Source organism: Micromys minutus (assembly GCF_963924665.1).
Source record: "Micromys minutus genome assembly, chromosome: 4".
Classification (NCBI taxonomy): Eukaryota; Metazoa; Chordata; class Mammalia; order Rodentia; family Muridae; genus Micromys; species Micromys minutus.
Window position 1 is genome coordinate 24,860,483 of NC_137973.1, and position 16,449 is coordinate 24,876,931.

The 16,449-nt window shown below is 48.5% G+C and overlaps 2 protein-coding genes across 7 annotated transcripts; both read right to left on the minus strand.

The window, feature by feature from the left end:
- Positions 1-95: 95 nt before the first annotated feature.
- On the minus strand, positions 96-2,105 carry NAXE (NAD(P)HX epimerase). Its single transcript, XM_080916468.1, has 6 exons — positions 1,927-2,105; positions 1,730-1,838; positions 1,516-1,626; positions 1,320-1,433; positions 594-741; positions 96-344 (listed from the first exon to the last, which is right to left on the minus strand). Exons 1-6 carry the CDS (start codon positions 2,088-2,090, stop codon positions 142-144), a joined length of 849 nt encoding a protein of 282 aa, XP_080772594.1. The 5' UTR covers positions 2,091-2,105; the 3' UTR covers positions 96-141.
- A 1,371-nt stretch (positions 2,106-3,476) lies between these two features.
- TTC24 (tetratricopeptide repeat domain 24) lies at positions 3,477-16,138 on the minus strand. Of its 6 annotated transcripts, none has more exons than XR_013974993.1 (9): positions 15,409-16,122; positions 14,045-14,129; positions 13,189-13,838; positions 12,835-13,038; positions 11,258-11,370; positions 10,870-10,968; positions 9,838-9,944; positions 7,913-9,031; positions 3,477-3,817 (listed from the first exon to the last, which is right to left on the minus strand). XR_013974993.1 is itself a non-coding variant. In XM_080915188.1 (9 exons), the coding sequence occupies exons 3-9, from the start codon at positions 14,071-14,073 to the stop codon at positions 8,950-8,952; spliced, it is 1,284 nt and encodes a 427-aa protein (XP_080771314.1). In that variant the 5' UTR covers positions 14,074-14,129; positions 15,409-15,538; positions 16,107-16,138; the 3' UTR covers positions 7,308-8,949. The 6 variants fall into 6 exon arrangements, 3 of the variants coding, with proteins under 3 accessions (XP_080771314.1, XP_080771313.1, XP_080771315.1); XR_013974994.1 differs by lacking the exon at positions 3,477-3,817 and adding an exon at positions 5,725-6,105; XR_013974995.1 differs by lacking the exon at positions 3,477-3,817 and having other exon boundaries at positions 7,308-7,978; positions 8,463-9,031.
- Positions 16,139-16,449: the final 311 nt, after the last annotated feature.

Sequence of the window (16,449 nt, forward strand, 5' to 3'; positions counted from 1 at the left end):
CCTGAGTTGTTTTCCATTGCTTACAAATGCTGGTCTGTTTCCCCAAGAAAGGATAAACCACTGATAATTAAGGCCAGAAGACTCCAGTTTTGAGATAGACAGTACCAAGTCTTTATTGAGAAACCTGCCTCCCCATCTCCCTTACTGTAGACGGTAGACACACTCTGTGTCAGGGTAGGATGGCAGGTTCAGCTGGTACTTCTTTTCTAGAGCTGGTGGTACAAAACGACCTCCAAGGTAATGGTATCGGCCAGTAAACAGGGTTGCAGACTTCTTGGGTGCTGTCAGTGAGATGAGTAAGTCTGGTTGGATTCCGCTAGGGTTTCCCTTCTCTACATCCCATCCTGAAGAGAGAAAGTAGTATAAGCAAGTACAGAAGGCCTGGTCCTCAGTCTCATGTACTATCAGGCTCAGGTTTTCCCACAGGCCCAGTCACCATGAACTTTGCTGCCCAGCCCTAATGTAGGACATGGAAGTGTACGTTCAGATTATTTTAGACCTGGGTTATACTGTGAGCTAAGAATCCAGTCTCCTGGGTACCAGCCTTAGCCAGGTTTGAGCACAGGTTCCCCCAACCATCTGAGTCTCAGCACCTGAGGGAATGTCGATGCTAGCAATGGGCACAGTAAGTCCACTCAAGACACTCAGGATACTGTGGAATGGCTCTCGAACATCACCCTTGAAACTGAAGCCAAAGATGGCATCCACCACCAGCTCGTACAGTTCATCAATCATCATGGGCTGTAAGGGTGCAGGAAGAGAAAAGACTGTCAGGAACTGTTACCACATGGGGAGGGCTGTCCCCGAATCCACTGACCACACAAGCATGGACATAGTTGTTTCCTAAGGCACAGAGTAAAGGAGAGTCGCTCATTCAAGCCAGTCTGAATCCAGGCATACTTTCTGTTCCAAGAACCTGCCTGTCACTGGTGAGTGGGTTGACAGCCAGTCTCAAGAAGCCTGAGACTGGAAGCCAGAAGGGACTGGTTCTACGTGTCTGTATTTTCATCCACAGAATAAGATTTTTAAAAGTTTTTCTAATTTCCCACCCTCTAATCCACATATCTACAGAAAAGGTTCAAGATGAGGGCCAGATTACTGTTAGATGCATGTTGCAGGAGGTGTTTGGCTACAAATGGGAGTGCCTGTAGTTTTCAATGTTGGAAAGTCGTAGAGCACACAATATGGAGGGGCTTCTACACCACTTCTATTCAGAGAGCACTTTTTAGGATAGACAGACACTAGGCAGGCCAGCTTAGTCTGAAAACGGCAAGGGAGGAGCAGTACTTACTGGAGAGATGAGGCATCAACCCACCTACCTCTGGGGGCATTTCACCAAGGAAAGGAATGTCCATTTTCTGACACTGAGTCACTAGCCCATTGAAGAGTGGTTTGTTAGGTCTTTTGGGGTAATAGATGGTTGGCTGGTAACCCTAGTCGAAAAGGAAAACAGCCATTCGATCTCCGATTCCAGAATCCTTATACCTTGCCACAAAACTCCGTTCACATACTCACAAAAAGTTTGAGGTGTCGCGCACAGACCAGCCCATCCCCTCCGTTATTTCCGGGGCCACAGATGACCAAGACAGTCGGGGGACTCCTGGACATAGACGTGGGGGGATAAGCCTGAAGGCAGAAGTGCAAAGGGTTGGGCAGTCACCGCTGTGTACTACACCGCCCGGGACTTCCCCACCCGCTCCTCACAATGGCTTCTCGCTGTGCCCCGTACCTTGGCAATGGCTGTGGCACAGCTCAACCCGGCCAGCTCCATGAGTTGGTCCACGCTGAACTGGTATTCATTAAAAAGCTCCTCGTCCACGGCCTGAGCCTCCTCCTGGCTGGGGGAAGTCCTGGCCTGAGTCCTCGGTTGGGGTGCTGGGGCCGCGGCCTGCCCCGCCCCGCCCCCGCGGGAGAGCGCGGCCGTACCTCAGGTACTTCACCGCCGCGCTTGCCATGGTCTCCGAGCTCCGGCGCTGCGTTCCCCACCAAATGGGCCCTGCACGGCACACACTCTGCCGGCTTGCGATCCGTGGCAGGCGCGAGCCTGCAACCAGCAGCCCCAACCCCAGCAGCGTCCGCAGCCCGGACATTCGACACGCAGCGCGCCGCCCGCACAGCGCATGCTCAGGGCGGGTCCCGCCGCAGCGCTTTTTGCAGTGAACCGCCCGTTCCCTGTCCCAGGCTATTAGGAGTTCCGCGCACCTTCGTTCCGGCTTCCGTTCTCACCTTTCCCCAGCGTTGCAGAGTTCCGTACTAAGGTGCATAGGTGCTTCGCTCCCTATGTACTCATAGCTGGCCTCTATCTCGAAGCAGCTCTACTGCCTTCAGTCTCCTTGCTGAGAGGATTGCACGCATGCATCGTGCCCAGCTTCTTTAATTATAAGAGAATTATTATCTCTTCTAGGGAATATCTTTGACCTCCCACTATCCCTGCTTTTGTTTGTTTTTTAACATTTAAAAATACAAGACTTAGAAGGAGGAGGCGTGCACGTGCCCTGTTGCACATATAGAGGTCACAGGACAATTTCTGTGCGTCCTTTCTCTCCTTCCACATCGTAAGATCCGAGGATCAAGCACAAGTTGTCAGGCTTGGCACCTCTCTAAGTCATTTTGTGGACCTCTTCCCCGCCTATTTTACTTATTTGATGTAAGAAATAGAATTCGTAAGGCTGCGATAGTGGCAGGAACTTTAGATTACTCGTGTAACTGTACTTCGAGTCTAAAGTTCCGTTGTCACATACTCAAGGCCAAGCTAGCTTTATTTTCTGATTTCACTAGCATGTGAGGGGCTTCACTTTTGCGAGTTACTCAAGACTCCTTATGGATTTACTGAAAAATACTTTTGTTTATTTTTGGTCAGCTGGATTTGTTTGCAATTGTCTCAGAGTGTGGACATATGCAGATGACCTCGGGTGCCCTCAAGAACCAGAGGTGTCAGATTCCCGGAGCTACAAGCAGTTTCATGTGGCCTAGGCTGCCCTGCATCTTAATGTTGCCAAAGATGGCTTTAAATCCCTGATCCTCCCTCCTGTTGAGATTCTGGTTCTGGGCCATTGTGGCTGGCTTTATTTAAGTTTAGTAATTCTGAAGATTCATTTCTAAAACGCAATGTGAAACATGTTTATTTAGCATAGATAATATGTTAAACACACGTGTGAGGTGCTAACACGAACCACCTCATTTCATAGCAACCCTATTATTCCCGTTTCAAAAGTTTTTTGTTTTTTTTTTTTAAACCTGCCCAATGACTGTGATGGTCAATGGTGGACCTGGGATGATAGCAGGTGACCTTACAGCCTTCTGCAGCTTATCCTGTTGCAGGAAGATGTAAATAATGGCTTATCCTTCCTGATTTCATTCTGTAACTATAGAGCGATAGAAAAAAATATATCCCATCCACAGAACTCAGGGGACAAACACAGCTGTCTCCACGAAGGCTGCCTCTGAGTTGCTGCCATGCAGCCTTTTGGGTTTTCCTTGAGGAATGGCTTCAAATATTTGAGGGCATCAGATCTCATTACAGATGGTTGTGAGCCACCATGTGGTTGCTGGGACTTGAACTCAGGACCTGTGAAAGAGCAGTCAGTGCTCTTAACCACTGAGCCATCTCTCCAGCCCCATGTGCTTGGTTTTCTTGCCACTCCCATAACCAATGTTGGGCATCAGGATCTGGCCCTTGTATCTTCTCCACACCCTGTTGTCGATGCCTCTGGGTTTGCACCAGTTTTGCTTAATTTTCACATAATCCGTCTGACTGGTGCCTGATGAACTTCTTGGTCCTCTTTTTGACCGGGCTTCACTGGAGGCTGGAGGGCAGCTGCGATGGGGCAAAATAGGTGGCAGTCACCTTGCAGGCAACCCGAGGAAGAAGGAAGGGGCAAGGTATCTCAGCCTGCTTTCTTATAGAATCCAGGATCACCAGCCAGAGAATGGCACCACCCACAACAGGCTAGGTACGCCCATGGCTAATTAAGGAAATGCCCTGCAGCTGGATCTCAGGGAAGCATTTTCTGTCAAGGTTTCCTCCTTTCAGATAACTCTAGCTTGTTTCATGTTAGCATAAAACTAGCTGGCTCCGTGCTGTAAGTGGAGCAGCCTTTTCCTTTTTCCCTTGATGGCCTGGTACATGCTAGTCAAGCCCTTTGTCACTGAGGCACTTCCTCAGTCCCTGAAGCTATGAGGTGGAAACCCCACATTAATGTCAGAGTCAGGGCTGTAGAGATGTGCCAGCAGTTAAGAACACTTACTGCTCCTGCAGAGGAGCCAAGCTTCTTCCCAGAACTCTTGTCAGATGGCTCACAACTGCATGTGGCTCCAGGAGATCTGACACCTCTGGCCTTAGGGGACTTTCATTCATGCATAAAGCAACGCAGAGATATACTCAGATTCATTAATAATGATAATAATGATCATTATTACAGGAACAGGCATGGTAGTAGTATACACCACTATTCCCAGCACTTGAAGGAGACAGAGGCAGGCACATCTCTGTGAATTCAAGGCCAGCTTGGTCTATAGAGTAGGTTCCAGGACAGCCAGGACTATGCGGAGAAACCGTATCTCTAAAAATTAAAAAATAAAAATAAAGAAACCAAGGAATAGAACACCCACCCAACAAAGATGACAATAGATTTCAACACCTAGACTCACTCAGCCATCCTGATGCCCATTCATCACTGGTCGGAGTGCAAACTTGTAACTATAGAAATTAGTGTGGCACTGATAGAAATATGGAAATCAGCTAAGCTTTACCGCTCTCAAGTATATACCCAAAGGACTCTACATCCTACTACAGAGACACTTGCTCATCCACGTTCATTGCTGGTCTATTCAGAATAGCCAGAAATTGGAAAACAGCCTAGATGCCCTTCAACAGGTAAGTGGATAATGAAAATGTGGTATATCAACACAGTGGAACATTATTCAGCTGTTAAAAAATCCAAGGAAGGGGAAATAGAATATATATATTTAGACTAGTGAGAGACAGGAACAGGATTAAACAGGAAGAGAAGACAGGTAAGGGAGAGAATATGGGAAGGACAACCAACAGTAGAGGCCGTTTGAGGGTCGTTTGGAATCCTACTACACTAGAAACTTGAAATGTATACATACATGAAAGAAATCTAAATAGAGTCACTAAATAACAGCAGAGAGAAAAACCCCAACACAACATCTTTTACCACTAAATGAAATCTTCAGCACCAGAAATGGGTTGCATTTAACTGGCTTGTTGGCTAAAGGGACCCCATGAAAACTCCTAAACAACTTGGACTATTGACAAGGCTATTGGTTATTCTCTACAACATGCTGTTAAGGACATATTGCTGAACACAACATTTACATATCTCATTGAACACAGAGAAACTGGGCTATATGCTAGGTGCCTAACTAGAGCCTTCGCCCCACACACTGACTAGTACTCACTTTCCAGAGTACTGGAAAGGCACTCTGAGTGCTACCAGAGAAAGGTAACCACCAAGCCAGCTACAAAACCTGCTGTCTATAGTGTGGACCTGGCTGTATGGCACAATAGTGGCACAGCATTATGGGAACAACCAACCACTCCAGTTGAATTTAATGTCTAGTATATGATAGAGAACCCATGCCTGACACTGCTCAGGTAGCCAAGAACCTGAGACTATATAGGCCATGGCCCTAGGGGAAAACCAAATACTATTGTACTGTTTAAGAAACACAGCAATAAAATGATTCCCAATGGCATTCTGCTATAGCCATAGATTAATGTCTTGCTCAGTCATCATCAGAGAGGGTTCCCCTAGTTAGTAGGTGGGAACTAACATGGAGATCCACAACTGGGCAGTGTTCAGACTGAGAGACATTGGAATACCCAGTCCTAAATAAGATGTCTTCATCAAACTCTTCACAGGGCTGAGTAAGCTATGCAGAAAGATTTAAGAGCTGGTGGTGGCATCAAGGAAACAGTGTTATCCAGACACAGCAGGGCTGATGCACAAGTGAACTCACAGAGACCGTGGCAGCGCATGCACAGGGCTGCACAGGTTCAAGCCAGACAAGGTCCAAGGGTTGAGAGGGGGAAGAGGGAATGACCCTCCCCAATCAAGAAGTTGTCTCTGATTGACGACCCTGTGCAAAGCAAAAATTAGCTTTCTCCAGTGAAGTCTCCCTGGGTATACAAACCCCATTTATAAATAGGTCCCATGTCCAGCAGTAGATGACCAACACAAAACAAACTCAGCGGTGTTTTGTTGACTTCCTCTTGTTGCTTTGTTTGGGCATTCTTTCATTTTGCTGGCCTTTGCTTGTAAGTTATGGTTTCCAGTTTTGTGTTTTTAAAGGGTCTGTGTGCATGTGTGTGCTGCTTTGTCTTTTTTTTTTTTTTTTTAATTTGCCTGTTTGAGAGAGAGAAAGAAGGGGCAGAGTTGGATATGTATGAAGGATCTAGGAGATGGGAAACCATGATCAGAATATATTGTATGAATTGAAAGAAAAAAAAAGAAAGGAAGGAAGGAAGAAAAGAAGGAAGGAAGAAGAAAGGAAGGAGGAAGAAATGAAGGAAGGAGGAAGAAAGGAAGGAAGGAGGAAGGAAGGAAGGAAGGAGGAAGGAAGGAAGGAAGAAGGAAAAAATGAAGGAGGAAGAAAGGAGGAAGGGAGAAAGGAAAGAAGGGAGGGAGAAAGGAAGGAAGAAAAGAAGGAAGGAAGGAGGAAAGAAGGAGGAAGGAAGGAGGAAAGAAGGAGGAAGGAGGAAGGAAGGAAGCTGGACATGGTAGCAGATGCCTTTAATCCCAGCACTCAGGACACAGTGCCTCCTGTAAGATCAAAGTCAGCTTGTTCTACTTTGTGAGTTCTGCCACACCCACAGCTACATACCTGTTCCAAATTTTAAAAAAGGATAAATGTGGTTTTTGTCTATGAAACTGGTCATTTCCCACTCCCTCCTCCCCCTCTCTTATGCACCATGCTGGAGATGGAATTCCACGCTGCTAGTTTGATAGACAAGTTCTGGGCCACAGAGCTACACTCCTGGCCATATTCATCAGAAGCATGTTCCTTGGTGCTGCACGTCCGGCCAGTTAAGTGGACTCAGTCTATTTAAATCTCAGGACAGCATGAGACAGTGGGAAGATCATTTCATTTACTTCTGATTTTAGCATGATAAGAAATAAATTATTTTTATTGCAGCCTAAAATAAAATACAATCATTTACTTATCAACGTGGGGCCAGGGTCTTTTTTTTTCTGAAGTTGGGGCCAGTGAGTAGATTTGTGGATTTATGTATTTTGTCTATTGTTTTTTTCTGAGACAGAATTTCTCTGTGCAGCCCTGGCTGTCCTGGAACTCACTCTGAAGACCAAGGCTGACTTTGAACTCAGAGATCTGTCTGTCTTTTGCCTCTGGAGTGCTGTGATGTGTACCACTTCCACCTGGTAAGATTCCAAATGTTTTTTATACAAATCTTACCAGTTACCTGTTGACGGAAACTTCATTTGCTTCTTTAAAAAAAAAAGATTTATTTATTTTATGTGTATGAGTGTTTTGCCTATGTGTAATGTCTGTGTACCATACATATACCCTGATGCCCTCAGAAGTCACAAGAAGACCCTGATCCCCTGGAACTTGAGTTATGGGACAGTTGTGATTTACCATGTGGGTGCTGAGAATTGAATCTCAGGATTCTTTGGAGTTACAGACAGTTGTGAGCTGCCCTGTAAGTGCTGAGGATTGACAACAGGTCATCTAGGAGAGCAGCCGGTGCTCTTAGCTGCTGCACCATCTCTTTAGCCCCTTTAAATGAAATCAGCTCATGAATGTCTGAAGCAAGTACCGTGCCAGATTACTCTAGAATCTTAGGATTCGAGCCACTTTGTAAACACCCCACCCCCAACCTCCATGCTTGTATCTAATTCAACTGCAGCTTTTGAAAGTGACTAACCTTGGTCTGGAGCCAACAGCGGAGTGCTTGCTTAGCACAAGATGCCATTATGCCTTCAGCCCCTAGCTGCAAGCAAAATAAACAGAAACGAACCAAAAAGTGACCCAATTTGAATGAGTCCGTTAAGGATCCAACTCAGCTTTGTAGAAACAATGCTTCTTTTCACACGTAGGTCACTCCCAGATTTACATTTTGTACTAAATCACAGCAGACTGCTGGCCAGCTCAGGTGGGAGTGGGATGGGGGTGGGGCTGCTCTGCGACTGTGTCCCTCAGTTCTGCCTCTGGGTCCTGTTGGTGTGACTGGATCTTTAACCCATCTAACCTCTGAGCATTCTTTTCCTCATCTTGGTTTTGTTGCTGGATTTTTGTTTTGGGGGGAGTTTTTTGTTTGTTTATTTGATTGTTTGTTGAGATACTGTCTCACTATATGGCCCTGGCTGGCCCTGACTTTGCGATTTAGACCAGGCTAATCTCAAACTCACAGACCTTAGGCCTGTGTCACTATGCCCAGCCTTCTCTTTTCCTCCTTCACCCTGGTGAGGAAATACCTGTAAGTGCTCAGGGTGTGAAGCTTGCCCAACAAATGTCGCAACATCATCACTGTTGCTGTGACCGCAGGTATTCACGGGGACAGTGATTGGAGTGTCTGCTCTCTCTTTTCTTCTGTTGTGTGCCATTCATGTTTCCCACGTGAAAAGGGGACATGGAGAAGCTCGGTGGTCCCAAACTCACCTGAGCTTGGAGGTCACTTTTAGAACTGGCAAAAGCTTTAACATGGCTGTGACATCCTAATCCAGAAAAGCAAGGGTTGGGTGCTCACTGTTCAATTTCCCAGTTTTCTTCCGTCTACTGAGTGAAAGGACGCACCCCAAAGACGAGCAAAGAGAATCTCAATGCAGAGTCAGCAGAGCCCTTGGCCTGTCTCTTCAGAAGCACCACTTCCATACTGGCTAAAGAAGCTCCTCTCCCAAAGCCCCTAAATGGGTATAGTGGGAAGTTCCTGTGGAGGTTAGAGATGTAGCCAACAGGTATAGGTCACATGACGGTGCAAAGGCCAGACTGGATGCGTGTTCTCCGGAGGTTCTTGCCAAGGGCTTCCTTGGTCCAAATGGATGACCTAAAGGGGGCAAAGGGGCCTGCCATGAGGCAACTGTGGAAGCATAGGAGGCTGCCTCCCTGGCTGCAGCTTCTCATTCCTTGCAGAAGCCTGGAATACGCCAAGCACTAGATACTTTCTTCCCTCAACCTAACAGTGGCCCTGCTCAGTTACAATCACCACAAGCTGACTCTTTTACTGGGGCTGTCCATCCTCCAGGCCCCCACCTTCCTCCGGGATCTACCTATTGACTTGGAGCTTGTTGGGTGCTGTGATGACAGGGTATCCCACTCCACTGAGATGTGGGCCTCCAGAAGGAAGATGGACTGTGGGTCCCAAGCCTGGATGGAGGGGGTTGGATACATTTATCACAGGCCTCTTCGTAACCAGGACATCACAGCGGGTAAGAAGAAGCAGAGGTGGGGACAGGTGGAGTGGATATCTAGCCATGTCTTGGTCCCTTCCTGGAGGATGCCCTGGACAAGCCAGGTGCCTGGTAAACACGAATCACCTAGTGATGGAGGAATGATTCCCAACAAGGAGACACTGGAAATACATCAGGAGTCTAAGCCAGATCACCAAACAGCAAAGCTTTCAGCTCCGTGAGTTTGAGAGCTTCAAGAGACAGCCTAGTAAGGAGTAGAGCCTAACCTGGGGTCTGACCTGGAACAGGCTCTCCACACACCCTGGGCTCTAAGAGACAACATTTAGCTACTAGGAAAGGAAATCTAGGGAACATAAGTCCAGGACACACACCTGGGAAGGCCTAGGGGGAAATGGGCCAGGCCCCTATGAGACTTCCACCATGTCGGGACTGCTTGGCTCACCTGTTCCGGGCTTCTTCTGCACTACTTTGTAGCCTGGCTGAGGTCTTTGCCTCTAGGGAGGCCTTCCATGAAGTCTGGCGCTTTCCAGGAGCAGAGGGCTGGTGAACCTATAGAACACGGCATGAGGGAAACCCACCTGCCTATCACTGCCCTTCCAGCTGCCTTCAGGGAGCCACACTGTCCCCACACAGACTTAGGTGCTGGAGACAGCCCAGCGGGGTCTCTGAGACTCATTTCTGAAGTAAGGCCCTCTGCTCTCTAAAGGTTCACCTACCAAATCTTAGATCAGAAATCAGGCTTGTAGACCCAACCACGGCCTGACCAGAGAGCCTCAGTGTATATTCTGTCAGAGTTAGTGGAAGGCCTTGGGCGAGGCCTAAGACTTTTGACTCTGTCTCCCAGTATGGCAACTGAACCTAGGGGCTCACAAAAGCTGGGCAAGCTCTCTCTGCTTTAGACAAATTTAACTGTTTGACGATTATACAGTGTCCTGGGCTTTAAAACAAGAGGGCATCCAACCCATTACATCCCTATAATAAAGCATAAACTTCAGTTCTTGGGCTGAGAGGATGTTTCCTATAGAGGAAAGCATTTGGTGGGCCCATGACCTGTGGAGAGAGACTGGAGGGTAAAATGAGCTAGAGGTCGAGTCCAAGGAGACCTGAAGAAGCCCTACCAACGAGACAGCTCCTGGCGTTTTCTTGGAGCACCACCCCCATCCTGTGGCCATTTAGGGAATTGCACCCAAGAACAGCCTCCCAACTCTTCACACAAATGCCTGAAGGCCTTGGCCTTAACCCAAAGGGGTTTGTGACCTCAGCTAAAGTCCCGAGGAACAGCCCGTATACAAAAAGGTATGTCACAATCTCCATCCACTTCCCTGCTCCACCCCCACAATCCGATATACATACATCCCTCATGCAAGCACAGGGGCAAATGAATACGGAGTGGTTAAGTGTGGCATTCCTGAGAACATCCTTTCTGGGGCATCTTGTCCCCACTCCCACCTCCTGGTCGTGGGTGTCATACTACCAGGAAATGAGCCTGGGCTGGCTTCTCCAGAGCCACGAAGGTCCGCATGGCATCTGCCAGTTTGGCTACCAGCCGCTCTCGTACAGAACCTGGTTCGTGCTGGGGAGAAGGGGACAGGGGTGGAAAGAGATAGACTGAGCTATGCAGTCTGCAAAAATCGGAAAGAGACCAAGAGAAAGAGCGAGGGTGTCTGATTCCCTCTCTTTGTGCCCCGCCACCAGGCCACCAGGCCACTATGCTACTGAGCGGAAAACTGTCGGCAGGCAGACTGCCTCTTCCTCCAAGTAACAGCTCTGGACCTGGTGTTTCTAATCAGTAAATGTGTGGTGGAAGCAAGGAACAGGGAGCGAGGCCAGCAGGGTCAGCCGGAGAAGGTGGAGGGTCTCACCTGACACAGGGCCAGCGCTTCCTTATAGTATTTCAAAGCCTGGTCATGTTGCTTCAGTCTGGCTGCAGCTGCCCCAAGGCCCTCACATGCCTGCCACTGTCCCTTCATGTCCCCTAAGGAAGAGAGCTCAAAAGATCTCATGTTCCCTGTCCCACAGACCCTTCCGGCACTGTGCACTCTCAATTTTAGCGGCCCCCCCCCACTCAGTTCCAAGCTAACACTCTCATCCTTACCCGTGTCTCGGGCAGCCTGCAGGGCATGCAGATAGCTGTCCCAGGCAGCCCTGTGGTCCCCCAGCTGACTCAGCGAAAATGCCAGGCCGCAAAAGCTGCGACCCTGCTCCCACCGCTGGCCCACAGAGCCTGCAATCAGAACAGGCCCCTCTGAATAGGGACTTGGTTGCTGGAGAATTGAGACCCTGCCCTCAGCAAGGAAGGGTCCCAGGAGTCCCAAAGCTCATCCTCAGTGCCTCTAGGTTGAGGCAAAATAATAATAATAATAATAATAATTGTAAAAAATCAAGAGATCTGTCGCTACCTCTGGAGTGCTGGGTTCAAAGGTGTCACCACCATAATGGGCAGGTTAAAAAAATATTTAGGGACTAGCTACTTAGGTCATAGTTACAGTCCTACTTGTGTGATTGGATAACACCTGTTTTGTGTGTGTGTGTGTTGCTGGAAATGGAATCCAGAGCCCTGTATATATCAGGCAAGTGCTTTGCCTCCAAGCCACGCTCTCAGCTCTACCCATTGTTTTATTTTTTTTTCAGATTTATTTCTGTAGGTATATTCTATAGGTATATGGCTGTGCACAGATGGGAACAGGAGGACCACTTGCCAGAATAGGTGCTCTCTGTCATCCTCATGGGTTCTGGGGAGTGAACTCGGGCCTGCACGCTTGGCAGCCAGTATCTTTACCTGCTGAGCTATCCCAGCTGCCCTCATAGCCCCATCTTTATGTGTGGAAATTGAGGCTCAGAGATGGCAGGTGGTTTACAGCTGAAGGAGGAGATTCAGGACAGTACTTCTGGCCTCCCAACCTCCAGCTCCAGGCCACGGAGCCCCACTACCTTCTGTTCTGTCTGGTTCTCCCATTTCAGGTAGTCCCAGCCCAATAACTGGTCCCGGGGATCCAGCCAGCCAGGGCTCTGGGTGTAGAGCTGGACAGGTCAGGACCCCTAAGTCCCCTCCCAACTCTTGGGGCACCACCAGATTCATTGGAAACATTTTATTCTTTTTCTTCTTTGACAGGATACTATGTAACCCAAGCTGGACTGGAACTTGATATGTAGCCAAGGAGAACTTAAAGCTGCTGATTCTCTTGCCTCCACATACTGAGCACTGAGATTCCAGATGGGCAGCACTGCACTTGGTTTATGTGGTGCTGGGAACTAAACCAGGGCTTTGTGCATGCTAGGCGAGCACTTCAGGTATATGTATGTATATATGTATGCACACACAGACATATATATATATATTACATACATACACACACACAACTACACACAACCTCCCCAGGCCTGAAATCTCTTTTTAATTCTTTAGTCTTGACCCCATTCCCCAGTCCCTGGGACCCACCATGCAGATTGGCAGCCTTCTGGTGAAACTCCCGGGCTTCCCGATAGTTGCCAAGGACATTGTGGGTCATTCCAAGGTTTTGAAGCACTGTAGCCTGCTCTGCTGGCTGTCGACACAGGGGCAGGGCCTGCAGGAAGGCCTCTACTGCCAGGGGCAACAGTTGGAGTTGAAAGTAATCCATGCCTAGATCATTGTAGAATGGCCCTGGAGGATAAAACCAATCAGATGAGCCATAGCTAAGGCTACACATGAATAGCTTCTGACCCTCTCCTCCAGATTCCCCAGCCCTCAGGGCACCACCAGGTTTAGGCTTAGCATCTCTTTAGATCCCACACCTTGTTTCCTAAGGCTCACCCAGCAGTCTCTGGTCAGTGCCCCGGTCAGCATCCGCAAGCTGACGGCTCTCCTCTAGAGCCTGCAGCACATCACTCAGCCTATACTGCCGACTGCTCAGCATACACCTCACAGCAGCCACCTGAGCCAGGGCTGCATCCCAGAGCTGGCCTGCATGAGCATAGGCCTGGCTTGCTTCCTGTAAACTGCAGGCTGCTTGCTTAGGCCATCCCAGGGCCTGGTAGCAGGCTCCTATTTTTGCCTGTGCTTCCCCGTGGTAGCCCTGTGGCTGGTAATGGCCCAGAGCCCTGTGGTACCAGTTCAAAGCTTGAGTCAAGTCACCAAGGGAATGATAGGCCAAAGCCACATTGAAGCACTGATCACCATGACACCAGCCTTCGGACTTCTCTTCAGGACGGGCTCTCAGAAGTAGCTCAAGACCTGTGGCTGGGTCTCCAGTTTCCACATAAGCAGCCCCTAGGTTGAAGGCACAGACTCGAAGAACAGGACTATCTCTGGCTTCTGGAGCCTTGGAGGCCAGCAGGAAGGCCTTCTGGAAGTTGCCCAAAGCCTCCTGAATCTGAGCAGCATGCAAAGCCCTGTGGCCAGCCCTGGTGAGGCTCTGGATCTTGGCTTCTTCTTGCAACCTCTTCTTTTTCTCCTTTTTCTTCCTGCAGTTTGGGGTTTTGGCACAGTCAAGTTTCTAGTGGCTGTCCTCAGGGGATAGGGAAAGACCCGGGGTTGATACCAGGAACAGAGGGGTCAGCACTTCAACCTTAGCTCTCCCACCTCTACCCCTGCAATAGGAGCCCTCAAGGAAAATTTGGCTCTACCTCTGATCTCCAGGGACCAAGGGCTCTTCCCTCTGCCCTCTTACCTTGCTTCCAGAGTCCCACTGGGCAACATGTTCTCTCTCTTCCTCTTTGGAACTTTTCGAGCAACTTCCTGAAAGCTGCGAAAGTCTGTGAATCCAATGCCCCCATGTTACCAAAACCAAAACCAGACCAAACAAGAGTCCCTGCAGACATCTGTAATTTTGCAGGGTTTTTCCTCCCTCTTTCCCTAACGTCTACCCCCAGTATCGGGGCTTGAATCCAGCTTTCAAGACAAGCGCCTCTGCCAGAGCTGCACTTACCACAGCGTGTCGCTGTGTCTGCAGACTGGGAAGGAACTGAAGGCAATTAGATCTTCAGTGAAAGTTTACTAAAGGGTCGGGGCTAGAGCACCGCTCGGCAGGAGAGAGCACTTGTCACTCTTGCAGAGGGCCCAGGTGTGGTTCCCAGCACCCACATGGTGACTGACAATCATCTGTAACTCTAGTTCCAGGAGATCCAGCTCCACCTCCTTGTCTCTGAGGGCATCATCTGCACTTGGTGCGTGGACATACGTGCATGCAAAAACAGCCGTGCATGCAAAAACAGCCATAAGCATAAAATGAAGATAATTTTTTAAAGGGCTGGAGAGATGGCTTAGCAATTAAAGAGCATTTACCACTTTTTCCAGAGGTCCTGAATTTGGTTCCCAGTACCCAGGTCAGACAGCTTGCTCACAACTACCTGTAACTGCAGCTCCAGGGAATCCAAAGTTGCTGGTACACACACACACACACACACACACACTCACACACACACACACACACACTTAAAACAGCAACAAAAATCTATCTTTAAAAGGCTAGTGAATTTTTAAATTAATCTCTTCTGTGACTCACCCTTGTGGCTTCTGCAGACACTTGTACTGACATATGCAGACACATAATTTTAAAAAATAAAATATTTTAAGCCTGGTGTGGTGGCACAGACCTTTAATCCTAGCACTCAGGAGGCAGAGGCAGGTAGGACTCTGAGAATGAGGTCAGCCTGGTCTTTCAGACAAACCAGGGATATATAGAAAATCTCTATCTCGGGGCTCGGAGTGGGGGTGGGGGACCAGCAACAGAAACCAACTCAACTGTGCACCCATCATCTGCCCTTCCCTGGGGATTACCATCCTCTTTAGTGAACTTTTAAAGAATTTACTTTTATTCCTTTGAATTATGTGTACATGGGCACATGTGGGTATGTGCACCAGAGGCTTTGAATCCCTTGGAACTGAAGCTATTGTTGGTTATGAGCTGCCCGGTCTGGGTGCTGGGAACTGAACTCAGGTGTCTGCAAGATCAAACGTACTCAGAGCTGTCTTCAGCCTATCTGGCATTACCATCAAAACAAACAAACAAAAGGCTGTTCCAGCAGGACTCACCTTTAATCCCAGGAGTAAAGACAGGCAGATCTCTGTGAGTTCAAGGCCAGTCTGGCTTGCATAGAGTCCAGGACAGCCCGGTTACAAAAGACAAACAGCTCACATAGGTCTTGTGAGCTATGTGCTGCTGCTTTATAAACCAATGGGAATCCAGCACAGTCAGCTCTGGTGTGTGCCAGGAGCTGTACTAGCCCTGGGCACTCAAAGCTGAACAGGATACTGAATTAGGAAGAGGCCAATGTTTGGGGGGGGTCGTCTGTCTACAATTTCCATGCCCTTCCTGTTATCGCCTCTACTTCCTGTCAGTTGTTTTCTGCTCTGGTCCCTAGGGAGCACTTACATTCAGATACATTCTTCTCATCAGTACATTTCTCCTGGATTACCTCTCTTCCCAGGAAACAGAAAAAAAAAAAAAGAAAAAAGCCAAAAAGTGAGACTACCCTCACTTTTTCCTCTTTTACAGAGAGGAGGCCAAAGGGAGGCCTCTTTTCAAATAAAGTTTCTCTGGGGTTGGGGATTTAGCTTAGTGGTGGGGAAAGGGGGGAGAGAGAGGAGGGGTAAGAGGGAGGGAGAGAGGGAAAATTAGAGTTACTTCTGAAACACACAAAATCCTAACTTCATAAGGTTCCCTACCCTGAGGCACTCCTGGCTGTCCCTGCACAGTCTTGGGGAACCCCACCACAGGACCTCTTTCTTACCCCTGTACTGTTTCTTCCTCGGTGGCTTTCTGGAATGGTTCTGCTGACTTAGGTTACTTACTAGCTTTGAGCTCGGAACTGTTACCAGACACCTGGCACTATCCTCTACTCCCGGGCAATCCTTTGAGCGACAGCTGTGGTGGCCTATCTTAGTGGAGAATCCTAATGGTGCACAGGCATAGTCACCCAAGACCAGTTCCCCTTCCTGCTCAGTTGCCCCACCCCTGCAGACACACCTTCCACTTCCTTCAAATGATGCATCAAAACACCATGAGACTATTAACCAATTATATCCATGAAGATTATCTATTCCTTCCCATCTTCATCTTCTCTTTTTAAAGAG

What these genes read in the sequence shown, in the direction of transcription:
- NAXE (XM_080916468.1), bottom strand. Translation starts at nt 2,090, where the DNA reads ATGTCCGGGCTGCGGACGCTGCTGGGGTTGGGGCTGCTGGTTGCAGGC. An exon ending in GCGGCGGTGAAGTACCTGAG is followed by an intron (nt 1,839 to 1,926) that starts GTACGGCCGCGC and finishes GACTTCCCCCAG; the next exon opens with CCAGGAGGAGGCTCAGGCCG. An exon ending in GTGCCACAGCCATTGCCAAG is followed by an intron (nt 1,627 to 1,729) that starts GTACGGGGCACA and finishes TTCTGCCTTCAG; the next exon opens with GCTTATCCCCCCACGTCTAT.
- TTC24 (XM_080915188.1), bottom strand. Translation starts at nt 14,073, where the DNA reads ATGTTGCCCAGTGGGACTCTGGAAGCAAG. An exon ending in GAAGGCTGCCAATCTGCATG is followed by an intron (nt 11,371 to 12,834) that starts GTGGGTCCCAGG and finishes TCTCTTCCTTAG; the next exon opens with GGGACATGAAGGGACAGTGG. An exon ending in CAGCCCAGGCTCATTTCCTG is followed by an intron (nt 9,945 to 10,869) that starts GTAGTATGACAC and finishes CGTGTTCTATAG; the next exon opens with GTTCACCAGCCCTCTGCTCC.